Here is a 25,897-nt window from a genome sequence, read left to right on the forward strand (position 1 = left end):
AATTAAATTTTTAAATATCATCTGTCCATGAAAAAAGGAATTTCCCGTGATATTTTTCTAATTCTCTCCGCGACCCCTCTTAATTTCGGTTGTTAATTTTATTTATAATTAACAATTTTAATTCTTTAGTTGGTGAGTTATTAGACACCAAGAAATCAATGGCAAAAATATATCATTTAATCCTTTGTGGTTTTAAACTTTAATTTATATTTATTATAATTACAAAATATATCACTTAGACCATTTGTAAGAAGGGAAATATTATTATAATAAAATTTAAATTTAAAATAAATAATAAATTTAAATTTAAATTAATTATTCCTATAGGTGAATATTTCATTTAAAAAATAATTTTTATAATAATTTTTGTAATATAATATAAATAAATAATTTATATTTTTGGATACACAATTTTTTGTTTAAGATAATATCTAAAATAATTTATAAATATGTAATTTTAATTTTTAATACTTAATATTATTATAATTTCAACTTATAATATGAAAATAATATAAGATAAAAATTAAGAAATATATATGTGGCATGATCATCTTATATCGGTGTAAGAATAATAAGTCTTACGTAAAATTTTAACCATTGATTCCTGTGCATTTAAACGTTATAATTTATTAAAAATTAATAATTAATTAATGAGTGTAACTCAATAAATCTCAAATGTTAAATGACCGGAAATCATCGGTTAAGATTTAAAATAAAACTTATTGTTCTTATACTCCATCCCTATAGTGCATTCTATAAGATCACAAGTTTAAGTAAAGCATTTTATAATGACAATGGGTATATATGATATTTTGAAATCACAGGGAATTAAATGATACATTTTTATAATGACAATGGCTCTTACTGACAAGCTTAAAATTACATGAGGTCAAATGATAGACTATAAAATTAGAAAGGGTGAAAATGAAGTTATTCTTTTTTTTTAATACTCATCTATTTAATTAAAATAACTTATATATGTCATCACAAAAAAATTAACGATAATTAAAATTATAAAAATCGATTCAGTTTGTAACTTTTAAAAAAGACAATACAATACTTTCTTAATCAACGCCTATTTGGCATTTACCGACCAATATTGACACACAAAAAAAAAAACAATTAATAGTAGCCAAAGTATGTATGTGTCTTTGATTTCTTGTGAGGTGGGTCGGTTCTTAGAAAAAATGTGGTGTAGAATGGAGATGAAACATGAGTAAGACCCACCACAATTCGATGCTGTTGCTCTGAAAATAACGCTTCCTTTTGTTATTCTATGTAATGATTATGAACTAACCACAACTCAAAAGCAAGATTCATTTATTCATTGCCCATTTGGCATCTTCAAAATGATAGGTTATCTGTGCATCAATCTGCACCCATCAGGATAAAAGGATAAAAAATATTCACGAAAAAGCAAAACCTACTGACGTAGAGAGTGAGTGAGAGAGAGACAGAAATATAGAAACTTGGTGACAAACATATCAAAAAGACCTTAATACAAAATATAAGCCAAGTCTACTGAAGTAGAAAAAGTTCCACATGTGTTTGGTATTTCTTAATTTTTACACAACATTTTTCAACCAAATACTCTCTTGAACATTTTGATTATATGCCTTTCAAAAGACAATAATCTAGGCAGACGCAAAATAAAAACAATTAGAGCACAGAGCATGTATTTGTAACATGCTAGACTATGATTAACTCCTCCCTATCACAGGAATATTCCTACAACACCACCATGAAGGTGCAGTAAACCAAGTGTATGCCCAATTGTCTATGTCACCATGGAAGAGAAAAAGATCACCATTCCTATTGTCAAGCCTGAAAATGCCCCAGTCTCTTCCATCAGCCTTATTGAAGCCAAGACGATATGATATACCTTTTAAATGATCAGAATCCCACTCATTCCACCAAGGAGCAGCTGGATCATTGCAGAAATATATGCTGTTGCTAACTCCAACTCCAAGTTCCTTGGCAGAGAAGGATGTTGAACAACATTTTCCCAAAAATATCATTTGATCCCCCAAATCCTCAACCTTTTTCCAAGATGACTGACAGTAATCCCATGAATATACCTCGAAATTCCAGGTCTCAAGCACCACATCTTGTTTGGCACTAAAATATCTACAAACAAGCAAAAGCTCCCCACGAGACTCCACAAGATATCTTAAAATTTGATGGTCATCATAAATCTGTAATATCTCTTGAAACACAGATATCTCGGGCCTTTTTACTTCATGAAACACTGTTTCTATCTGAGACAATGTTCCAAAACCATCATAACCTTCACTAATGCTAGAGTAGATACTTTTAACATCAATTTGCCATAAGTTAAATCCATCACCCAGGAGATAAAAACTTCCATTACAAAATACAGCATCCTCAATCGGCTGAGTCGGCTGACCTGTTAGTTTATGCTTATGCCATGACTGTGCTCCTGGAACCCAAAATGCCAGCTCCCGGTACTGGCTGTGTAGAAGCATACAAATAAAGTTATTCTCAGATGGAAGCCCAGACAGCACCATCTTGTGGTAGAAGTTCCATATTGAAGGAAGACTAATTTGCCTTCTTGAAAATGGATTCAACAAGCTAACTTCAAGAGAGAAACTGTCAAGATCTTTTACCATAATCAACCAATCATGAAATGATCCCCAACAATACTTTCCATTTGCCTCTGATAATTCCAACTCCCAAACACGATTCTCCAATATACTGATACAAGTTCTAATCTCTTTGTTTTGCTGACCTGACACCAAAAGCCAAGGAAACCCATGCCTTTGCCAAATAGGAATTTCTTCACCAAGAACGGTATTCCAACTCCTACAAACTTTGCTGATGGATAAGCAATCAATTAGAGTCAGTTTTTCAGCAACAGTCTCGATTATACCCGGAGGTAGACTCGACCAATCTGCAGAGCATTTCTTTTCAAATTCTATTTTTTTTCTCTGTCTTGTTTTTCTGCATTTGGCAATAAATCTTCTCTTGCTAGCTCCCAACAGCAATGAAGGGATACTCAACCAAGTTGCATAAAATTTCTCTTTCAATTTTCTTTTTTTATTTCTTCTTTTCATCTTTTTGGCAATAATTCTTCTGTTGATTGCTTCCAACAGCAATGGATGCATCCTGCTTGATGTTTAAGAGTGAATTAGGCATCAAATGTGCAATGAAAAGATTAATATTAGATTAGACATGCATAACAATTTCCTTAGGATGGAAGCTTGTACCAAGCTTAATGGTTTTGAAGAATACAATGGGCTTTGGTTAAATTGTCATTATTATTTTTCTCTGAGATTGATGATCGTGCTAATACATCACTACACTAATCCACATAAAACAATCAGAACTGATACAATTCCATATAAGATGTCTAATGAAATTTAGCAAGAATAATAGGAAACAGTTCCTATCTATAAGAGATTAAGAGGGATGTTGTATTGATGATGAAATTAGGACAGAATGACAGAGAAATACAGAAACAGTACTTGCTCAGTCATGGATATTCTTCGATGGGCCAAAGCTAATCGAGTCCACGGTCTCCCGACAACTTCAAGATAAAGCTAAACTCTAAATTAATTAAAACTTGAAACAAATTTGAACCAACTGTAAACACAACAAAGTAACCAAAGAAAAAAAACAAAAAGATTACATTTTTCCTCTTATTTTTATTCTCTGAGAGTTCACTAAACATATTTTACTCTATTTTGTACAAATTTAACCAATTTTCGAGGATTGCCAATAATAAGCACTACAATCACTATCAGCATGTAGAGTTACATGCTATAAAAACCATTATGTTATGTCAAATAACGATTCTCACTCAATCTAAGAATGCAAATCCAATAAGGTACAGAAAATGACTCGCAAACTTGCAAAGCCAGAAAGCATTTAAGTTCCACGGCAGAGGAACCAAATTGTGTAGAAACTATACTTGAAAATGACAAATGGAGAAAAATGCATAGAACCCATCACCAAAATTAGGGCTTTCGGAGAACACCTTAAAGAGAAGAATAAACCGATGTAAGAGATGAATGATCGCAAACCTGTTACAGTGTTACGTTACATGCAAGCTCACACTGCGTTCCTCTTTCCCAACCCAAGTAATCAGAACCAGAAACTTTCCGAAAGCAAGGAATCAGAAACAACTTAATATTAGAATAATCCTTAGGCCTCGAAGTAGATTTTGGGCCGACTTTAAACTCAAACCATGTTGAGGTTCGGCCCAAATTCCTCCAAGGTTCGGCCCAGAAACAATTTAAATAACCTGTTAATTTTTTTTTTCCCAACTGATTATCCAACTAATCCAGTTGAATCCATATTAATGGAGGCAACTCTCAACTCTCAAGATTATTAAACTCATTAAGGAATAATTTTTTTATATTTTATTTTATTTTATTTTTTTAAAGTTCGTTATCATTTATTTTTTGGTACATCAGGAGGGCCAAGCCCAGAACAAAAAAGAAATGGAAAAAAGAAAAAATGAGATCCAAAGTCACCCCCTTCAAATGATTATCAAGACACTTAATTTGGCCTAAGCTGATAAATAATATTCCTTTCGCGCGTTATTGCTGCTTCGTCTACTACCTTCTCTATAGATAAAAGACACCTGACAATCGTATTTATCTGAAATTGACCAAAATTTAATGTAAAAAAGAAAAACCAATTTAATAAAATAGCATTTACAAAATGAAAAAAAAAATACGATATTTTTATGGTCTAATATATATATATATATATATATATATATATATATATATATATATATTTGTTAGTGTAATAATAATAAAATGATATTATTACATATCAATGTTATTTTATAAGACAATAATTGAATAAACATTCCATTCTTCAAGTTTACTCGTCACCAAACTTATAAATTTGAGGGTGATATTATTAATATTTTTTGATTTTATTATAATATTTCTTGTCAATTACATATAAAAGTAATTAAATTAAAGATGATATATAATCAAGTTAAAATACATAACTTTTAAAATTAACAAACTTTTTTTATAATAACAAAAAGTATTTAAAGCTATTATTATTCTGTCCTGAAGATAGAGATGTCTAATTCAATGAGCTAATATGTTTATGTTGGATCTAGGTGCTCCTTCTAATGTATCTTTGAGTTAGATACCCTTGAATTTAGCAGATTACTGTGTATTAAAAGTAATATTCAGCTTTTGCCAAAGGAGTGATGTGTGTGCACATTGATAACATAATAGTAAGAGAAAGAGTGTCATACCTGTAGGTTTTACAATATTGGATTATGGACTTTGTGTGTTTTTCCTAGTAGCCCAAACCCTTATATTGTGATGTTGTATTATAGACTTGACATCCTCCTTAAATTATATCAGATTATATTTGAATTAGCTCTTGTTCGACTTAAGCATAAATGAACCCCGTGTACGACTCCATAAAAATTATTATATATTTATTATTTATATATCTGTATTTATTTTATTTTATATTATCTCGTGTATTTCATAAATTTTAAGCTAGTACATGACTAGCAGCAATCAATCAAAATCATCAAATCAAAACCCCCAGCTTTATTTCTTATCCAATAATTCAGCATTTATGTCCATTGTCACGGGATATGTACAGTACAGCTCAAGTTGTCGTCCATAACAATATACATTTCAACTATAAGAAACAAAGGAGTCAACTTATAATATGTTTGGAAATAAATAATTTCACAACATCAATATTACGAATCAAAATTTCAATACTATCAACCAATGCACTGAAGTCTGAACATGAATGAAATACAGTATAATCAAATAACCTAATTCAAACACGGTGTCGGTGGTGGAATTGAAGTCATTGAAGATATTTACCTACAAAAAAAAAGTCATTGAAGATGTCCCTCGTTCATTCAACGGTCTAATATATGAGGTAAGGAAGCACAATTAACTGGACTATTATCCTAAGACTGAAAATATTGTCAGAGACATAAACAACAGTTCAAACCCACACCCTACCTCACGCAATCTCAATGTTTTTTTTATACTCTTCTTCTCATCCATTCCCTCTCACACTCACTGCATGTCCTCATCTTGAAACATCCCATAATGAAACAGAGAACCCTCTTCTCTTCTTCTATTATTCACTCATACATCATCATCATCATCATCCTCTTCTCTATCCTCACCAGAATCACTTTCTGTTCTGTGGATCCAAATTTCGAAGCTTGTAAGCCCCAAACATGTGGGAATGGCCAAAACATAAGCTACCCGTTCTACATCAAAGGAAAACAAGAACCCTTTTGTGGTTACCCTAAATTTGAACTCACTTGTGACCACAATGGCTTCCCAATTCTCAACACGTCAAGAACACAATACATCGTCGACGAGATTTGCTACGACAGCCAGTCACTTCGAGTGTCCATCCCTGCGTTTTCAAAACCAAACACCACCGAATGCGTTGCTCCATTACACAATTTCAGCCAATACAGTAGAAGGTTCAGTGTTGCTTCCATGCAAAAGGAGGTGTTATTGTTCCAAGGCTGTGACTCACGGTCGATACTTCAAGGAATGAAAGATATAATGATTATGTGTTATGGAGAAAACAAAACGAGTTCAGTTGTGGCCTTGTATAGGGAAGATCCAAAATTGAGCATAGCATATGAGAAGTGCAAGGGTGGGGTGGTGAGCACGAGAGTAGAAGATGATAAAGGAGGAATTGAAGATGCACTGAAAAGAGGTTTTGTGTTGAATTGGACAGCAAGTAGTTGCGATGAGTGCAAGAGCAGTGGAGGGAGGTGCGGGTTCGACCAAGACCCACATATATACGCTTTTAGATGCTATTGCCCTGATAAAGTTCAATCTCTGATATGTGACGATGCACTAACACAACCAGGTTAGCCTCTCTTCCTCGTATTAAACAAGCATCGATGGTGTTCATTGTCAACGTCTGTGAAATCTTAGTTGAATTGTCTATATCTATTTCTTTTTTATTTAACATAACCTTAATATGTAAAAACTTACGTAACATTTAATATTCTGTTTTTGCAAATTCTAGTAGAGGAATTAATTAATTACAAGGAACAGAGGAAAAAAAACTATCTGCTTGAATAACCTTTGCCAATAAGAACTGATTTAATTGAAATATATTTTCATTTTCTTTTGTGAATAAGTTTAGTTTTGTCTAGCCAAACCAAAAATTATAAGTCACCCTTTGAGTGTTGTGATTAGAGTTGATAGTGACACGGGGAAGAACTCTTTCAGAATTACAGAGACATGACATCATCATGTCCGCTCCACAATATTTAATCTCTGAGTAAATATCATTTTTTAAATCTTTAATAAAAAATATGATTCCACTTTTAGTTTATTATAAAAAAAATTACTCGTCTGGTCTTTAAAAAATTTAAAGTTAATTTATTTTAATTTTTTTAAAGAATTAATTTAGATCTTTTTTAAATTTACGAGAAATCACAATTTTAACTAAATGAGTCTATTTTACATTTTTCAAAGACCAGACGAATAATTTTTTTTTGTAAAGAAGTAAACTTGGTATCATATTTTTGTTAAAGAATCAAAATAATATTTACTCTTAATCTTACTATGTAATTTCAAAAGTTTGAATAATCTCAGTAGTTATCTCATTCTCAAGTGTTCAACGAGGCCAAGGTAGGAAGAGATGAAAAAGGAATAAAAAAGTAATTCAACGTGTCAATAAAACAAACGAACACTACGTTAGGTATTTGGAAAGGGACATTTGTGCCTTTAATTATCATGATTAGCAGAATAAGACGGGCAATTCTGAACTTATATAAAACCAATAAATCTTTCTTTCTCTTCTCTCAAAAAATTAAATGTTACTTATGTTCTACCGTATAGACATTGCAACTTGAGAGGACCAAAGCACTAAAGTTGGTCAAGTTGTTCAACTTGGCTACGATGCCCCATTTGCGCATTTAGGTAAAGTAGGCCTTTATAGGGGAGATTCATTCAAAAGTCTAAGATATGAGGCAGATAAAAAGAACACCGTAGCCAGCCACCTTCGACTCCAATTGCATGTCAAATCCATTGTCCTATCCTATCCTCACACTTCTCAATAATCTCATTTTAATAATTTTCTTCTTCTCTATTTTCCTTCCATCTCTTCCCATACCCTCATCTTGAGCATCCCAAATGAACTCAAGATCCCTTATTCACTCATACATCATCTGCTTCTCTCTCCTAACCACGATCACTTTCTCTTCCGTGGATCCAAAGTTCGAAGCTTGCAAGCCCAAAACCTGTGGGAATGGTCAAAACATAAGCTTCCCGTTCTACATCCAAGGGAAACAAGAACCCTTTTGTGGGTATCCAGGTTTTGAGCTCACTTGTGCTCACAATGGCTTCCCAATTCTCAATTTAATCGATACCCAATACACCATCCATAAAATTTTCTACACAAACCACACACTCAGAGTGTCCAACCCTGTGTTTTCAGAATCAACCACCTCTTCATGTATTTCTCCAACTCAGAACCTCACAGTTGGCAAGTACAGGTTCCGACTTGCTGCCAACCAAAAGGACATGTTGTTGTTCTATGGCTGCGACTTAACATCGCTTCCTGAAGGGATGCAAGAGCACAACATTGGGTGTTCTGCAGAAAATGAAACGAGTTCAGTCGTGGCCTTGTATAGGGAGGATCAAGATTTGAGCATAGCATCGAAGAATTGCAAAGGTAGAATGGTGAACACAAGTGTAGAAGATGAGAAAGGTGGGAACATTAAAGAGGCACTGAGGAAAGGGTTTGTGTTGGATTGGAATGCGAGTAATTGCAGCGAGTGCACGAGCAGTGGAGGAAGATGCGGGTTCGACACTGACCCTGTTACATACGCTTTCAGATGCTATTGTCCTGATAGAGTTCATGCTGCGAGATGTGATCCAAGTTAGTCTCTCTTCTTAGTTCCCAACTTTTTTCACTTTTGCTGTTAACGGTGATTGGTGACTAGGTAACAATATATAAGGTTGATTTAACTTATTTGGGGTTGAAAATAGTTTATAATAGTCAAAGAGTGTTTAATTAAAAAAAAAAAAAAACATTTCTTGAAAATATAGTACTTTAAAATGAAACATGCAGAGGGTGTTTTTTTTACTATGGTCAGGAAAGGCGGTGTACTTGTGTTGTGTGGCCCAAGTTCTCTCAGTTTTCAACTTTTTCGCTTTTTCCTGTTAAGGTGAATAATACCAAGGACACAGTGGAAGTAACTGATCATTACATTAAAATCTTTTCTCATGAATTGTTTACTTTTATGGAAAAGTAAATTAATGACTCAACCCCTCTGTATAACTTCCCTTTCTTTCTATTTTAGGAGGTTCTTGCTTAACGAATTATATATATATATATATATATATATATATATATATATGGGCTTAACATTTCTGCAGCAGCCGTAGATAGTGTTATCTACAGCTGACACAGAAAAGTGGGCCCACGGCTTCTTAAAAAAAAAACTCAGAATTCATTGTCGTATCCTAGAATTCGGACGTGTATCCTTGATTGCTGTAGGTACAGCAGCTGCAGAAATCATGCAGAAATCATTTTGCCTATATATATATATATATATATATAATTAGTAAATATTTCGTGCATTTTACGACTGTGCTTAATTCAAATAAAATTAAAAATATGAATAAAAAGCGGAAAAATTAAAAAAATATATATTTAAAATCATAAATGAGATATGCATAATTAATTTAATTTATAATTAAAAATTAAGATTATAAAATATTATAGTTGAGGAAATTTATGCTTTTAGATTTGGAAAAGGAAACTATTTAGTGAAATTGTTTTCATTATTTGATTTAAAAGTTTGACCATTATTGAAAAGGATATTATCATAAAAAAAAACTGTAAGAGAATAACAAAATTTCTTATTTCCTTGAACATGCTAAATTTAAAAATATACTTCTGTCTTCCAAAATTGTATGTTAAAAAACCAAGAGAATAAAATTATCCACGGACTACCAGTAGTCCGGCATGTATTAATATGTAGCAAGAAGTTTCAAACAACCCCTTTATTTTCTTTGTTCAATATAGCTAGTAAAGAAATTGTATATGATAGCTAAGTGATAAACTAGGAAATGGAACTAAATATCATGTCTTGGAACAAAATTTTATTCGGCATTAGGTTCACGGCTAATATTTTTAATGTGAAGCTTCTTTACTCACAAGAATTTCTTAATTAGACCATGCTTATCATATCATTTTTAGGCACTATATTCTATAATTGACATAAATAATTTTTCTTTTTAAAACGGGAGATGCATTTTAGACTTGGATCTCATGACCTTACACATTTTTAATATCAGATGTTCGTCCACATGTCACTTTTTAACTCCATTTACATTTGAATTCCTTTCAAAAACAGAGTTTAGGAATTGATAATATGGACATTACTTTATAGAGACGTAAGCGTGTTGTCATCTTGACTTTCTTTCTAGGTGAGGTCTTATGTTTGATTGTTCAAAACTTCAAATCCTACTTATGATAAACGAATGAGTAATTAGTGTTAACTATTAATGTCAAAACAGCACACTTTGAATTTATAAGAGAAGATTGTCGGTTGATGAATTAAGTTGTTAAAATATTATCTGTTAGACTCTTTCAAATTCAGGTTTCATCTCCTGCCAAAAACAGCTAATACGTATACCGCCAACTTTTCCATAAATACAATGAATACGACAGGAATTTTTTCTATTAAAAAAAATTATTTGTAACCTTTAATTACAAATAGTTCGTAGAACTTATAATTAGTATATGCTTGCATTGATTTTGGTTTTGGTTTTGGTTAAAATTATTAAAAAAATGTCTGAAATAGATTGAGAAATAGCGTCTATTTTATTCCATATATTTTACTTGTAAACGTAATTTTTAAGGTTTTTAGTATTATATCATAATCATAAAAAAAATTGTAAATATCATTTGTCTAGGATCCGGATCATCAACAGTTCTTCAACTATAGATGATCTTCATCATTAAAATACTTTGTTTTATAAAAAATTATAAATTCAATTTAATATTTTATGGCCCTCGGATTCTAACTGCATGTCGTGCAATTGTTTTTACAACCGTACACGACCGGTTTCGCAATATCTATAACATGGGTTGATAATATTGGAATTACACGCACGCACACACATTTACGTAACTGAAGCTTTGAGTAGCATAATTATGACATCCTTCTTTCTTCTTTTTTTTGGTTCCGTATACTTGATTGAAGTATGTTAAAATCTGGAAAGTAATAAGGGAGCGTTTGGTTAAGTAGAAATTTTTTGAATAATAGGGAAATGTGATTGATAGGGAAATGGTTGGAAAACGAGTTTGATAGGAAAATGTAAAAAAAATTGTTTGATTCGCCAAAAGTTTACCGGGGAAATTGGGTTAAATTTTCTGAGTGTATGTTTGGTTGAAGATAGAATACTGATGGGAAAATTGTTTGAAAATACTAAAATACCCTTTCTTTTTTTACTGTTTTTAAAAGTGTTTACCGTTGTGTGCATTGCGTGTTGCACATTTCTACCCAACGACAAATAAAAAGGTTTTCATATCTCAGTAAACCAAGCTTCCAACAGATCTTGTACGCAGCAATTCTAGCCTTTGAGGCCATTCCTCTTGCTTCACCTTGAGCAAAGTTGAACAAACTAGCGTTTGCAACAACAGATCCTGCAGCAGCTGAAGCAGTGTGTGTTCCATGGCCTTCAGTGTCTCTCGGAGACTTAGATTCCACACACTCATAAATGGGTCTCTCGAGATATGATTCATAGCCTTTGAAGAACGATTTAGCTCCGATTATCTTCTTGTTACACGCAGAACCGGGGAAGTCATGAACCTTTTCACAACTACCTTTCCAAGAAGAGGGTACGTCGGAGAGACCCTCGTCTGAGAAGCTCTGTTGGGCATTTTAAAACCATCATATGCATCTGTCTTTCTTCTCTGTTGGGTATTTTCGTCTGTCTCATTTTTGCAAATTGCAACTTATCCGGCTTTCTGCACAAAACCACCCCCAACTTGGCTTTGCAAACAGTGTCAATGCCCGGCTATTTGGACCAAATGGGGGAATGGTATGCATTTGTTATTGCTGGGGAACTTGGCTGAATCCCTCTACCAAACAGGGACTTTCTAGAAAACTATTTTCATTTGGATGGGGAAATTTTTGGTTCCCCTGAACCAAACACCACCTAAAGTGTTTCTTTATAGCAATAAATTTAAGGGATAGAATCCGTTTACAAATTTTTTTTTACAAATTACACCCGACATTGCTTCTTTTCATCTCAAATAAAATTCAACTCTGTTCAAGTGTAACCGTACGTACCCTCCATGTCAAGCTTCCAAAAGATATTTATAATTATACTTCATACCCTGATTACGAGCATGCACAATGATCCAACTTCCAATCAAAGACGAGCCTAATTCTATTTTTTTTGTTTACGTTCATAACTGCTAATATTTTCAATGAAGTACAACTGTCAGATGAATGTGCAAATTGTCACTATAACAAAAGGCAAGTGTCAACTTGACAGTTAAGGGAAATTTCATTAAGCCAATGGTATACATGCGTTGCATTTGTAGTAGTTGCCTTTTTTTACTTTCCACATGAAAGGTTCTCCATTTTTCTTCTACTTTTCTGTAGAACACACAGGTGGTTCTTGCTCATATAACATAATAAGTACTTGAGAGCTAAAATGCAGTGAGGTTGACAAGAATAAGTCTTGTCTTTGAACGAATGTGCCCAATTTAAGTTACTCTTCTGCTGTTTTCAATCTCTTTAAGTTTGGCATTTGGTTGCTCCTTGGTGATTTTCTTATCAATCTTGAATGGCAAAGGCTATGTTTTGTTTATTGACTGTTCGATACTCAGAATTAGAACGCCATAGTTTTCCCTGTGTAACTTTATCATCGTACTTACATTTTTTTTCATTATTCAATCTGATTTAACTTTTTCTTTAAACTCCTGCTGCAGAGCCAAAGAGGTTGAGTAAGGCAGGAAAACTAGGCGTAGGTAATATACCTTCTCTTAATATTATTTTCATCACATTTGTTTATCTTGAAGAACATATTTCATCAGCTTGAAAAATCCAAAGCATCATCTGAATTTTTCTCTGAACACCCTCATTTCTCCAATTCTTTCTTCCACAATATGAAAATTGAAAAGGTCTTTAAATATTCATTTAATTCTATCATTGCCATGTTGATAGTTTCCAGAATCAGGCACTTTATTAATAGAAAGTACACATGATTTACAAGTATAACATCTCCAAATCTTTGAGCTGCAGATGTTACAATACAATCTTCTATTGATGTTTTCTTTTATTACTCTTCCACAGGTTTAGGTGTTGGGCTCCTAAGCATCTTGATAATTGGGTTGCTCCTTCTAGTTTACAAACGAAAACATGGAGGTCAATTCCAAACAAGAAATACTTACCCAAATCCCACCTCTAATACAGATATAGAGAGTGACAGTGCGTACTTTGGAGTTCCCCTCTTCTCCTACAAGGAGCTTGCAGAAGCAACAAGCCATTTCGACCATGATAAACAAATTGGAGATGGAGGCTTTGGGACTGTCTACTATGGTTAGCACTCAAACACTACCCTATCAATTGAAACATTAAATTAGTCTTCCTTCTTATTCTATAGTTTATGCTTAGATCTTTAAAATCCAGGGAAACTCCGAGATCAACGGGAAGTTGCTGTCAAGCACTTATATGAGCACAACTACAGGCGTGTAGAGCAGTTCATGAATGAAGTTCAAATCCTCACACGTTTGCGCCATAGAAATCTTGTGTCACTCTATGGCTGCACTTCGCGTCACAGCCGTGAACTCCTGCTTGTGTATGAATATATTCCAAATGGCACAGTTGCTTGTCATCTCCATGGAGAATTGGCAAAGCCTGGCTTACTACCATGGTCTATAAGAATCAAAATTGCCATTGAGACTGCGAATGCATTGGCTTATCTTCATGCTTCTGAAATCATTCACCGTGATGTGAAAACCAGCAACATTCTACTTGACAACAGTTTTTGTGTCAAAGTTGCAGACTTTGGCCTTTCAAGGTTATTTCCCAATGATGTCACCCATGTCTCAACCGCACCACAAGGGACCGCAGGTTATGTTGATCCAGAATATTATCAATGCTACCAGCTTACTAACAAGAGTGATGTGTTTAGCTTTGGAGTGGTGCTCATTGAGCTAATATCATCTAAGCCAGCTGTGGATACAAACAGGCTCAAGGATGAAATTAACTTGTCAAATTTAGCCATAAAGAAGATTCAAGAAAAAGAATTTAGTGAGCTGGTTGATCCTGACATTGGTTTTGATTCAGACAATGAGATCAAGAGGATGATAGTTTCGGTGGCAGAGTTGGCTTTTCGATGTTTGCAAGGGGACAAGGAATTGAGACCTTCCATGGATGAAGTATTGGAGGTGCTGAGGAGAATTGAAAGCGGGAAGGATGAGCCAGAGCATCTAGAAGAAGCAGACGTTCATGGTTCTGGGGTTTCTTCTCATAGTAATGTATATCCACCATTGCCAACCTCACCAGAAAAGATACCTTCTTCACCAATAACCGTTACTGACAGCTGGGAAAGTAAATCTACTACGCCTAGTGTCAGTTGTTAATCATTTGGGCTATTATTAATTGTTGATACTTAATCCATTCTTGCCTAATAATGAGCTTGCAGAATGAGTGAATCTGAGCTTCATTATCTTCTCATCCACTTACTTGTATAGTTGCTTACATGATATTTATATTATGCGGCATTTCATAGTCATGCCAAGAGTAGAGAGAATATAAATTTGAATATTATGAAGAAAAGAAAAAAAGTTGCTCGATCCAAAAATGTGATGCTATGTAATTTAGAGTTTTGAACTCTCTAAATATTTGGACTTAAAAAGTTGTTTTTTTTTTTTTTTTTTAATTAAAGTAACAGAGCTAATGAAAAAAAAAAGGTTAAAACTAATTTTCTTTTAAAACAGTGACACACCTTTCCCTGCTTTATTTTACACGTAAAACTAACCGACGACCATCCTTCCCATAAACGCAATTACTTCCATAATTCAACGCAGAAAGAAAATTGGGGAAGGGGCACAAACTTTCGTTTTCATTGCCATGTTAGCAATCATCCAATACATTTCTAAAGTTTGTTAGGTTACTTATTTCATTAAGGAAAAGGCTTGACCATCAATATCACTGTTTGCATTTTTCTTTTTCTCTCATTACAATGTAGTAAATTGAGATGTTCAGCGTAAGGACAATCATAACTCTGTTTTGATTATCTTCAACTTTGTGCACAAAATTCCAAGTGTGAATTTGCCGTTGCGTAAACTTGGAGCTCCGTGAAACAGACAGTTTCAAAAGTCAAGGCGTTATAGCAGATAAATGAACAGAATTTTCAATAACCCTCTTTCCAGCCAATTTCTTAAGTCCTCCTTAGTCAATTTGTCCAAGTCAACTTAGCGTAGTAGACACTCATATTACAGTAGGTAACTAACCAACAGCACTATATTATGAACATAACGGAGAATGGTTTCAACAAAATCACTATAGAATTTTATTGTATTCTTCTTGAACAAGGGTCTTTTGCTTCCTTTGTTGTGATATATATATTTTTGGATGGCTGCTCACTCAGTGTTTGGTTTCTTTTTTATACTCTGTTATTTTCTGTTTCTTGTCACAGCTGCAGCTCAAGAGGCAAAGCCTGAGGAGTGTCCAGAGTCTTTTCAGTGTGGACATGAAGTGGAATTCTCCTTCCCCGACACTATAAACCCAAAATGTAGCTTGCCCATAAATGTTTGTGACGACAACAATCAAATCAAAGAAATCCAACTGAAATACCAACCAACATATACAACTTATATCATCTCACCGGACGAGTACAATTCAATTTTCACCCATTACCCCAATTTTGAAACGCTCAGCTATGAAGCCAGTGTCGCAATTCCTCCAGGGCCTACTATTACGCCTTTTCCGATCCTTAACAACATTCCTTTCTCCAAATGCATCCATATCTCCAATGACAAGAGAACCCATACAAACATCTCCATGTATAGAAAATGTCCTGACTATGCATACTTTCCTTCTGAACATCATGGTGATGATAGCGAGAACCACATTCTTCCATATGCATGTTTACTTGTTCAGCTTAGAACTGAACAAGTACCCAATTCCACTTGCCCGTGTCCATTCTTAATTTCTTTTCTCGAAATTGAATTGGAAAAGTCCGAGTTTTCTGAAGACTGTTGGTTCAAGGGTAAACACCTGAATTCTACATTATGAGATGCTCGTTCATTCTTTCACTGTTTTAAAGATTATATGACTTGATCTGTTTAAGATGATTCAGACTCATTTGTTTTCTTCTGATTTCTTAATAGCGCCACCTGACAAGAGACGGGATTTGAAGGCTACGATAATCGGTACTGCGTTTCATTGTACTAAAATAAACTGTGTTCATACGTTGAATATCTATTTTCATCACGGGCTTGTATATCTAATCACCCAAAACAGAACTACAAAAGTCTTGTCTGTCCATGGATTGATTAACAATCTAAAGCTTTCCCTCCTGCAGGTCTTTCAATTGCGTTGGCAAGCGTGATTACAATTGCCTTGTTTGTTATTCTTTTGATGTACAAACAAAGACACAAATCTTCAGGTGTCCAAAACCAACCAAGAAACACTTATCCTGGTCCCTTCAGCAGAACAACAAACCCAGAAAGTGGAGCTGTCTACTTTGGGGTCCCTGTCTTCTCCTATGAGGAGCTCCAAGAGGCAACAAACAATTTTGATCAAGCTAGAGAGCTTGGAGAAGGAGGCTTTGGGACTGTTTACTACGGTAATGAACTCAAGATTCTATTCTGACACCCTTTTGCACTGCTGCGCATAGCAGGAGCTTTATATATAGAATCAAGTTGTCCCATTATATTGCCATCCATTAACTAACATCTTTATTTAATGTTTTCATAGATGTCACGTTGTTGAGTGTGAATCATTTTTTTTTTATGATGAAATCCAGTTAGTTTCCCCCTCCGATATTAACCAATTTTAATGTGATAATCTATAGAAATCACATTGTGAGAAAAAAAGAGTTTATAAGGAAATTTTTGTCTTGTGGAATAACATATACCTTGATCCTTAACAACCAGGAAAGCTTCGAGATGGACGTGAAGTAGCAGTGAAGCGCCTATACGAGCGCAACACCAGGCCAGTAGAATCGTTCATCAATGAAATTCAGATCCTCACGCGCTTGCGCCACAGAAATCTTGTATCTCTCTATGGCTGCACTTCACGTCACAGTCGTGAGTTACTGCTAGTATATGAATATATCCCAAATGGCACTGTTAGTTGCAATCTCCATGGTGATAAAGCAAAGCCTGGCTTATTGCCATGGCCCGTGAGGATGAAAATTGCCATAGAGACTGCTAGTGCATTGACTTATCTCCATGCTTCTGACATCATTCACCGAGACGTGAAAACCAGCAACATTCTCCTGGACAATAGCTTTTGTGTTAAAGTTGCAGATTTTGGGCTTTCAAGACTGTTCCCCAATGATGTCACACACGTCTCCACAGCTCCACGGGGAACCCCAGGTTATGTTGACCCAGACTATCGCATATGCTACCAGCTTACAAGCAAGAGCGATGTATATAGCTTTGGAGTTGTTCTTGTTGAGCTAATATCGTCTTTGCCAGCAGTTGATATGAACAGGGACAAGGATGAGATTAAGTTGGCAAAGCTAGCCATTAGGAAGATTCAAAAAAGGGCATTTTGTGAGTTGGTTGATCCTTCCCTTGGTTTCCAGTCAGATGACAAATTAAGAAGGATGATTATTTCAGTGGCAGAATTGGCTTTCCAGTGTTTGCAAGGGGACAAGGAATTGAGACCCTCTATGGGTGAAGTACTGGAGGTGCTGCAGAGAATCACAAGTGGGAATGATGAGCCAGGGAATCATGAGGGAATTGATGTTCATGGTGCTAGGATTTCACAAAGTTATGTATACCCGTCACTTCCAAACACTCTGGAGAAGCCACAGCGCCTTCACCAAACACTCTGATGAAAGGGATGATGAGATTACTTCACCAAATATCAGTGGCTAGCCACTTAGTCTTTGATTTCCAATAGTTGATACTTGATGCTTCTTTAACCACATTCTACTATATATAGAAAGAATGATAAACTCTTGTGAGTTGCATATAATACTAGTGACAGAGTATATATATATATATATATATATATATATATATATATATATATATATATATATATGCTTATAATATATCGAATATGCTTATAATATAAAGAACATCTTTGTCTTGTACAATGACTGAGGGAACATAGATTAAAAAGGAAATGAGTATTCATTAATTTTTTTTTTGAGTAAAACCCTTTTTGGATCCCTAACAAAAAACACGGTTCCCACTTTCATCCTTTAAAAAAAAAAGTCAACTTTTGGTCCCTCTAAAATTTCAATTCTTTGAAAATGTGATTCCTCATAAATTCAATGAAGTCCCAATTTAGTCCTTAGTTAAAGACTAATATGGGTATTTTTTTTTAAAGGATGAAAACAAGGACCGTGTTTTTTGTTAAAGACCCAAAAAATGCTTTACTCATTTTTATTTTTTTTCTGCCTTGATCAGTTTTACTTCCTGCCATCAAATTTCTCATAATTTATATTCTTCCAACATCTATACATCATAGAGGAGGAAAATATGAGTAATTACGTTGTTAACTATTCTTCATTCAGTACATACTAATTACTACTTCTTATCAGTTCGGCATCTCAATTTTAATTCGAGAAATAGCAGAATTTGGTTACCATCTTAGTATGTCTTCAAATATTAACCATAGTCTGCTCTTCTTAGAAAGAATTTCAACAAAATGTTTTAAGAGTCAATCAGTCATAGTCCTCTCAACGTTCTACAACGGGGGAAGGAAAGTAGGAAACAGGTCCATCCCTTCGGCAGCTTCTCTAACGGAAATCACAAGGTTGGACATTGAACACGCCGTGTTTCTCAAGCCCTCTACATCGCTAGTCCTCAGTCAACACGCGTCGTTAACTCCAACACTACATTTAATTTGTTAAATTACTAAAAACGAATAAAGTTAGGACACAAACAAAACACAGGAGCTGTTTTCTTCTTGAAATCTATTTACTTTGACTCTTGATTTGTGAAATCCAAGATGGTTTCACAATCGCTCTTGCGTTTCCTTGTTCTCTGTTATTCTCTGCTTCTTCTCTTAGCTGAAGATGAAAAGGAATACCAAGGGAACAGCCCAAGATCTTTTCATTGTGGAGAACTCGGGGACATCCAGTTCCCATTTACCAACAAAACCAACCCGAAATGTGGTTTACCCATAAGGGGTTGTGATGATCAAAATGCAGCTAAAGAAGTCCAGTTAGCAAACCAAACATGGTATGAAATTGAATCCATCGAAGGGAACAATTCTATTTTTGTCACAGACCATAATCTTCGAGGGCTCTTGTCCTCCAGAAGTTGCAATGCCTTCAGCTATTATCTTAATGCTATCCTTCCTCCGAACTCTCCTATACTGCATTTTCAGATCGAAATGGAACACAATATAAGCCTGTTAAGATGCAAAAACACCTCTAGTAGAAGAATCAATCAATACATAAAATATACAAGCTGTAATGGCTATGATATCTACTACCCTACTCAATCACCTGGTACGTATACAAGCTCTGAGAATGCATGTTCAACCATCCACCTTCCGATTTTGCCTATTGGATACAATTTCACAGACCTTTTCAAATCGTTTGCTGCTGCAATCCGCATACTAATATTGTTAACGGATGAATGTCGTGAATGCTATGAAAATGGAGGCCAATGGCAACTTCATAGAGGATTATTTCATTGTGCCAGTTCCAAAGGTATGCAACATGAAAATTCTGAAAGCACTTTGATACATGAAAGGTTTCATGTTTGACATACAACTAGGTTTGACCAAATAATTGTACTTGGATGATCCTGACTGAACTTTATTTCCTTTTTTCTGAAATCTAACTTGTTATTTATCACCTTCTTGATATTGATAGGATCAGCAGATACTCCAGAGCCGAGACAAGTAGAATCTCTTCGGGAGATGAGATGGGTTTCCAAGGTTATTATACTAAGAATAGGTATTATATTTATATAAAAAAATCTTGAAATATTAATTTGATGCTAGAAGAACTATTTATACAAGTTCTGAAAATATGGAAGGTGTCGATGTTCTTTACTTTATATATTTTCAGCCTGCATTCAGATTGATCATTCAGGTAGTAGATTATGTTACACAAGTATATAAATTATTGATGGACCTTCACTTACTAGCTTAACCTTTTGGATTGAATTGGTTCTTTACATGGTATCAGAGCTTCGGTGTACCGGGTTCAATTCTCACTGCCCCCCATGTTCTTTCTAGTGGAATTTCTTTTTTAGTACATGTAGGTGGGCCTGTGCATTGTCCATCCTTCAAATCCAGTGGGCTCTCGTGTGAGAAGTCGTGTTAGAGAAGTATATAAATCATTGATGGATTTTCACTTACTAGCTTAAGTTTTTTGCGTTGAATTGTTTCTTTACAGATTACTTAACCATTGTGTTCCCAGTTCTCAAGGGTAGGGGTGTGCATGGGTCAAATTGAACTGAATTTTTTAAAAAACCGAACCGAATTGGTTTAAACGGTTCGGTTCGAAAACAATTCGGTTCGGTTCAAAAAAGGTTCGGTTCATTCGAAAACGGTTCGGTTCGGTTCGGAACCGGTTTGGATCGACTTTATTTTGAAAGTAAAATAAAAAAATAAAAAAAATAAAGAAATAAAGTGATAAAAACCAGTTCGGTTCGGTTCGAAAACGGTTCAGTTCTTGAACTCGTTTTAAAAACCAGTTCGGTTCATGAACTGGTTCTTTAAAAACCGATTTGGTTCTTTAAAAACCAGTTCAGTTCATGAACTAGTTTTTAAAAATCAGTTATTTTAATTACAGTTTAGTTCAGTTTACAGTTCGATTCAGTTTTTTAGTTATTTTGCACATCCCTACTCAAGGGTACCTACCTACTTTTCCACAACACCCCCTAACAGAGTGGTCTGTCTGACTTTTTTATTTTTTATTTTTTTGTCATTCCTGTTTAGTGAGTCACGGGGGGAAAGCCCGAGATAAAGGAAAAATAAACTACAACGATATCAAAGCCTACGAGTCACTCTCAACAATAATTCTTGGAATAAGTACAAATAGGTTCAGATTGAATTAAACTTATTCTACTTTGGTTCCCATGAGGCTGTTAGGTCGGAAACAAAATGACTTTCCTTTATAAGAATGTGGTAATGAACCAAAGCCAAATACATTCAACTGGAACCAAATAGTACTTGTGTCTGCTATTAAGAGTTTCTGTCTGACAGCTCTTTCTGGCAGTGGCAACCTGAATCTCTATAGCTTAATCCAAAATAAACTGAACTGGAGTTACATTTAAAGGATATTCCAGTTTATAATTTTGGAGTTCCTTTTGATTGTTATGTAAGAATCACCTATTAAGATTTATATTTCAATTATCTAATATATGAGAATAATAAGGAATTTGTAAGGCGCAAATTTTTTATTGTCATAAGGATTTCCAATTCCTGTTTTTCATGCATGTTACACTACACAAAGTGATCCATTAATTAACAGTTCAAAGATTTTTTATTTTTTTATACTACAGGTTTTGCTATTGTATTCCTAAGCGTGATCCCATTATGTTTGATAATTCTATTTGTCTATAAACGGGGATGCAGTCTTTCAGACGACCAAAACCCATCAAAAAATATTTATTGTGGCTCTAACTCAAATCCAATGCCAGAGGGTGCAAGTGTCTTCTTTGGGATCCCTATCTTCTCCTATACAGAGCTAGAGCAAGCAACAAATAATTTTGACGAAGCTAAAGAACTTGGAAGTGGGGGCTTTGGGACTGTTTACTATGGTTAGCTATTCATACATTTCATAAACTACCATTTACATCTAAACATAGAATCATTTAACCTTCCATCTTGTTGTGACTTGTTCTTTATCTCTCAACAACCAGGAAAGCTCCGGGATGGACGGGAAGTTGCTGTCAAGCGCCTATATGAGCAAAACTATAGACGTGTGGAACAGTTCATGAATGAAATAGAGATCCTCACTCGTTTGCACCACAGAAATCTTGTATCCCTTTATGGCTGCAGTTCTCGGCACAGCCATGAACTACTACTTGTGTATGAATATATTCCAAATGGCACTGTTGCTTGTCATCTCCATGGGGATTTGGTAAAGGCTGGCTTCTTGCCATGGCCTACACCAATGAAAATTGCCATCGAGACTGCAAGCGTGTTGACTTATCTGCATGCTTCTAACTGTTGAAAATAATCAAGTGTGAGTGAGTAGTGGTGAAGTAGTTCCACGTAGGCTAGACATAGACCAAGTGATGACCATATAAGTGCAAAAGACCCATAACTCTACAGCCTTAAGGTTTTGGGTTGAGATGTGGTGTCAACCCACTTATTGTGGTTTATCATTTGGCCCATTGGTGGATGTACCATTTGCAAAGAGTTTTGAGCTTCCTCGTTCCATTCCCAACACTAACATCATTCACCGGGATGTGAAAACCAACAACATTCTCCTTGACAATAACTTTTGTGTTAAAGTTGCAGACTTTGGGCTTTCAAGACTGTTCCCCAACAATGTTTCCCATGTGTCCACGGCTCCACAAGGAACCCTTGGATACCTGGACCCAGAATATCACCGATGCTACCAGCTAACAAGCAAGAGCGATGTATATAGCTTTGGGGTCGTGCTTATTGAGTTAATATCATCTCTGCAAGCAGTTGACATAACCAGGGATACGGATGAGATTAACTTGTCAAATCTAGCCATAAAGAAGATTCAAAAGCGTGCATTTAGTGAACTGGTAGATCCTTCCCTTGGCTTTGAGTTAGATAAAGAGTTTAAAAGGAAAATACTCTCAGTGGCAGAATTGGCATTTCGGTGTTTGCAAGAGGACAAGGATTTGAGACCTTTAATGGTAGAAGTTTTGGAGGAGCTGGAAAGAATTGAAGGTGGGGATGATAAGCCTAAGCATATAGAGGAAGCAGATGTTCAAGGTGCTATGAACTCCCTGTAACATACATTCAGCACCACCAACCTCATAGTTTATTGAAGAATTTGAAGCCAGCAATAACCTGTCTGGCTGATAAGTGGATTATTAGTCTGCACTGCCAAATGTCAATTGTTAGCCACTAAGCCCAATTCCAATGTTTGATACTTCTTAATCTATTATATTATTTTACCACAATATTTTAAGAAGAAAATGATGGCCTTTGTCAGCACTCAATCAGTTGCAAATTAATTAGTTAACATTCTCTCATCCACTTGTATTGTTTATACGATGACGAACTATATTATAAGGCATGTAATATGGTGCTTATCATGTCATGACATGCATATAAATGAAGGGATTTCTTCTTTTCTTGTTTGGTGCCTCGGTGTGTTTCACTTCCTCTGCTCATCAATGCTATTACATAACTTATGCTTACCAGGAACAGAAAGTACAAACTATTTTGCTTGGGAGCATATGAGTTACTCTTAAACTTTAATTTCATTATCAATTTTAATTTAAGAAATACCAGAATTTCAGACTTGGATATCATTTTGATTTTATATTTAAAATGTATAAGAGAAAAGTAATCCCGTCTAACTTCTTTTGCTTTGACTCCGAAGTGGGTTTCCTTCTCCAAGGTCCAAATTAATTTTATAAGCTGTGGCGACGTTGGCCTGCACAGTTTTTTTAGTATTTCTAATTGATGAATTTCTAGATGACTATATTCTACCATATGCAAGAACTTAAATTATCCGAGTGTACAAGTGCTGAATATATAGTTCGACATTAACAAATATCTTATTCCCTAATTCATTCATTTGTTTATTTCAAAAACTTAATTATTAAATATTTTAGTTTCAATTTATAAATAACAATCAAACTTCACCTAAATATCTTTAAAGCGATTCTGCATATAATTTGTTAGTGTAACTATCAATTTCATTTTTTAGAAAGAGATTCTTTATTCTACGAGTAAATATTTTTTTGTTCCTCAGCAAATTTCACGATGGCCGCTTTAATCCCTAACAAATAAAAAGAACCGTCATGGTCCTTAAGAAATTCAAAATGAACCTATTTTAGTCTTTTTAAGGACTAATAGGGTCTCTTTTGAATTTGTGAGGAACCACAATTTCAACTAAATGAGTCCATTTTAAATTTCTGAGAGACCACAACGGGCCTTTTTATTTAGTCCCATGAAATTTATCGAGAACCAAAAAAGATATTTATTGTTATTCTATCTATTTAAAACACACACAACACACATTTATTGAAAGTTGAACCAGTCATACTCCTATGGACCTGCATCTTTTTCTACTTTGGCTATTCAATCCATTGAAAGTTGAAACTCTCCCTCTCTCTCCGTGCCTTTTGAAATTTCAAAGAATATATAAAGGGAAAAAACCAAACCAAACCAATCAATGTGTAATTGGCACCAATAGATGCAATTCAACATTTCCCAAAACAGATCTCACTCTTAAATTCACTACTCTTTCTCCCCTCACAATCATCATCACCACTCAACATTCAAATGTGAAACTCACACAAGTTTGATACTCAGAACTAAGAAGAAGAAGAAGAAGAAAAACTAACGTTGAAATGGCGACGCTGCAGAAATTCAAGCTCCTCTCGATGCAGTGCGGCGTGTCGCAGAGCCCCACACGGAGTCCGAGGACGAGCCCGCTGGTCCAACTCCGGCGACGGAAAACAACCCTGAGGATGCTTCTCAGCTGGAGCGCCGCCGGCCGCAGATCTCCGCGGCGGCGTGAACCGGCGCTTCAGCGAGAGCGCCTTTTGGAGAAGAAGGGCGGGGATCTGGTGCGGAGGCACTCACTGAAGGACCTCTTTGTGACTGCGCCACCTGGCGAAGAAGATATAACTAACGAGGAGATTCATAGAGTTGCGAACGCGGATCTTGCCGGGTCGGGTTATGGACCCGGGTCTCCCAGACCCGGGTGGAAGGGTTTTCGTTCCAGGCCTTTAGTGTCGAAGAAAGCTTGGCGTCCTGTTCTCCTCGCCATCGCTGAGTAATCAAAAATAAACATAGCCTTCAACATTCAATGAAAATAAAATTAGATAATTTCAGTGAATCGAGTTCAACACTTCAAGTTTTATTATAAGATTTACTTCAAACTCAAAAAAAAAAAAAAAAAAAAAAAGCAAATCCAAGTCTTGAATGTTTTTTCTTTTCTTTTCCCTAAGACAATATGTAAATGTTAAATGTGTTGCCATTATCAATAATCTTATAATCTAGCGGTTGAACTAGATTAGATTTTTAGTAGGTCTTGAAGCCTCGTTGCGGAAATGAAAACAATGTAAGTGTGCTTTTTCTTAATAATGTTATCTACAAAACATTTTTTACAATTTGGACTTTAATGTGTTGCATTTAAACATTATTAAATATGGATACCAAAAAAAAAAACATTATTAAATATATAGTTACATCTGAGTTTAAGTAAATTTACTTTAATGATATTAGAGCACAACAACATATGAGTAATATTGCTTATAAACTTTTTTACACACAGCACTTCATTCCAACCTAATTAAACAAATTAAACTTATTTAACTACAAATTTATGTATATTTAGTCCCCAGTTTAAAAAGGATATGGTAATGAGTTACAACCTAATCTTTTCATAATTATCATATTTTATGAAGGCCAACAAGGGTGTTATCCCTAATCTTTAAACGGTTTACAAAAAAAGATGGAAGAATGAAATTGGTGGTTGTATGTAAATTTTTATTCAATAGGTTTGGTAGTTGGTTAAATTGGTTAATGATCCCTACCTAAAATTGGTTTTCC

The 25,897-nt window shown here is 34.8% G+C and overlaps 7 protein-coding genes across 7 annotated transcripts; 6 read left to right on the forward strand and 1 right to left on the reverse strand.

Moving 5' to 3' along the window:
• Nucleotides 1-1,499: 1,499 nt before the first annotated feature.
• Nucleotides 1,500-4,105, reverse strand: LOC133311205 (F-box protein At3g56470-like). The gene is made up of 2 exons (XM_061512220.1): nucleotides 4,044-4,105; nucleotides 1,500-3,126 (listed from the first exon to the last, which is right to left on the reverse strand). Exon 2 carries the CDS (start codon nucleotides 3,123-3,125, stop codon nucleotides 1,701-1,703), a length of 1,425 nt encoding a protein of 474 aa, XP_061368204.1. The 5' UTR covers nucleotide 3,126; nucleotides 4,044-4,105; the 3' UTR covers nucleotides 1,500-1,700.
• Nucleotides 4,106-6,074: 1,969 nt separating this feature from the next.
• LOC133311213 (LEAF RUST 10 DISEASE-RESISTANCE LOCUS RECEPTOR-LIKE PROTEIN KINASE-like 1.2) lies at nucleotides 6,075-6,866 on the forward strand. The gene has a single exon (XM_061512228.1). It carries the CDS (start codon nucleotides 6,075-6,077, stop codon nucleotides 6,864-6,866), a length of 792 nt encoding a protein of 263 aa, XP_061368212.1.
• Nucleotides 6,867-8,138: 1,272 nt separating this feature from the next.
• LOC133311214 (LEAF RUST 10 DISEASE-RESISTANCE LOCUS RECEPTOR-LIKE PROTEIN KINASE-like 1.2) lies at nucleotides 8,139-14,616 on the forward strand. The gene is made up of 4 exons (XM_061512229.1): nucleotides 8,139-8,886; nucleotides 12,961-12,999; nucleotides 13,325-13,570; nucleotides 13,661-14,616. The coding sequence occupies exons 1-4, from the start codon at nucleotides 8,139-8,141 to the stop codon at nucleotides 14,614-14,616; spliced, it is 1,989 nt and encodes a 662-aa protein (XP_061368213.1).
• A 932-nt stretch (nucleotides 14,617-15,548) lies between these two features.
• LOC133311206 (LEAF RUST 10 DISEASE-RESISTANCE LOCUS RECEPTOR-LIKE PROTEIN KINASE-like 1.2) lies at nucleotides 15,549-18,195 on the forward strand. Its single transcript, XM_061512221.1, has 4 exons — nucleotides 15,549-16,247; nucleotides 16,369-16,410; nucleotides 16,563-16,826; nucleotides 17,137-18,195. The coding sequence occupies exons 1-4, from the start codon at nucleotides 15,611-15,613 to the stop codon at nucleotides 18,042-18,044; spliced, it is 1,851 nt and encodes a 616-aa protein (XP_061368205.1). The 5' UTR covers nucleotides 15,549-15,610; the 3' UTR covers nucleotides 18,045-18,195.
• Nucleotides 18,196-19,171: 976 nt separating this feature from the next.
• On the forward strand, nucleotides 19,172-19,936 carry LOC133311215 (uncharacterized). The gene has a single exon (XM_061512230.1). The coding sequence runs from the start codon at nucleotides 19,172-19,174 to the stop codon at nucleotides 19,934-19,936; it is 765 nt and encodes a 254-aa protein (XP_061368214.1).
• Nucleotides 19,937-19,991: 55 nt separating this feature from the next.
• On the forward strand, nucleotides 19,992-23,223 carry LOC133311190 (LEAF RUST 10 DISEASE-RESISTANCE LOCUS RECEPTOR-LIKE PROTEIN KINASE-like 1.1). Its single transcript, XM_061512197.1, has 4 exons — nucleotides 19,992-20,129; nucleotides 21,685-21,942; nucleotides 22,045-22,347; nucleotides 22,577-23,223. Exons 1-4 carry the CDS (start codon nucleotides 20,093-20,095, stop codon nucleotides 23,116-23,118), a joined length of 1,140 nt encoding a protein of 379 aa, XP_061368181.1. The 5' UTR covers nucleotides 19,992-20,092; the 3' UTR covers nucleotides 23,119-23,223.
• A 1,125-nt stretch (nucleotides 23,224-24,348) lies between these two features.
• Nucleotides 24,349-25,454, forward strand: LOC133311191 (uncharacterized). Its single transcript, XM_061512198.1, has one exon. It carries the CDS (start codon nucleotides 24,691-24,693, stop codon nucleotides 25,120-25,122), a length of 432 nt encoding a protein of 143 aa, XP_061368182.1. The 5' UTR covers nucleotides 24,349-24,690; the 3' UTR covers nucleotides 25,123-25,454.
• Nucleotides 25,455-25,897: the final 443 nt, after the last annotated feature.

This window comes from Gastrolobium bilobum, unplaced genomic scaffold, assembly GCF_033153095.1.
Source record: "Gastrolobium bilobum isolate Gb01-03AN ecotype WA unplaced genomic scaffold, APGP_CSIRO_Gbil_v1 utg8591, whole genome shotgun sequence".
In the NCBI taxonomy this organism is placed as follows: Eukaryota; Viridiplantae; Streptophyta; class Magnoliopsida; order Fabales; family Fabaceae; genus Gastrolobium; species Gastrolobium bilobum.

Coding starts and splice junctions, on each gene's coding strand:
- LOC133311206 (XM_061512221.1), top strand. CDS start 15,611: ATGGCTGCTCACTCAGTGTTTGGTTTCTTTTTTATACTCTGTTATTTT. Junction 16,411..16,562: donor TTTGAAGGCTACGATAATCG/GTACTGCGTTTC, acceptor TCCCTCCTGCAG/GTCTTTCAATTGCGTTGGCA. Junction 16,827..17,136: donor CTTTGGGACTGTTTACTACG/GTAATGAACTCA, acceptor CTTAACAACCAG/GAAAGCTTCGAGATGGACGT.
- LOC133311191 (XM_061512198.1), top strand. CDS start 24,691: ATGGCGACGCTGCAGAAATTCAAGCTCCTCTCGATGCAGTGCGGCGTG.
- LOC133311214 (XM_061512229.1), top strand. CDS start 8,139: ATGAACTCAAGATCCCTTATTCACTCATACATCATCTGCTTCTCTCTC. Junction 13,000..13,324: donor GGCAGGAAAACTAGGCGTAG/GTAATATACCTT, acceptor ACTCTTCCACAG/GTTTAGGTGTTGGGCTCCTA. Junction 13,571..13,660: donor CTTTGGGACTGTCTACTATG/GTTAGCACTCAA, acceptor TTTAAAATCCAG/GGAAACTCCGAGATCAACGG.
- LOC133311215 (XM_061512230.1), top strand. CDS start 19,172: ATGGTTTCACAATCGCTCTTGCGTTTCCTTGTTCTCTGTTATTCTCTG.
- LOC133311190 (XM_061512197.1), top strand. CDS start 20,093: ATGAGATGGGTTTCCAAGGTTATTATACTAAGAATAG. Junction 20,130..21,684: donor GGTTATTATACTAAGAATAG/GTATTATATTTA, acceptor TTTATACTACAG/GTTTTGCTATTGTATTCCTA. Junction 21,943..22,044: donor CTTTGGGACTGTTTACTATG/GTTAGCTATTCA, acceptor CTCAACAACCAG/GAAAGCTCCGGGATGGACGG.
- LOC133311213 (XM_061512228.1), top strand. CDS start 6,075: ATGAAACAGAGAACCCTCTTCTCTTCTTCTATTATTCACTCATACATC.
- LOC133311205 (XM_061512220.1), bottom strand. CDS start 3,125: ATGCATCCATTGCTGTTGGAAGCAATCAACAGAAGAATTATTGCCAAA.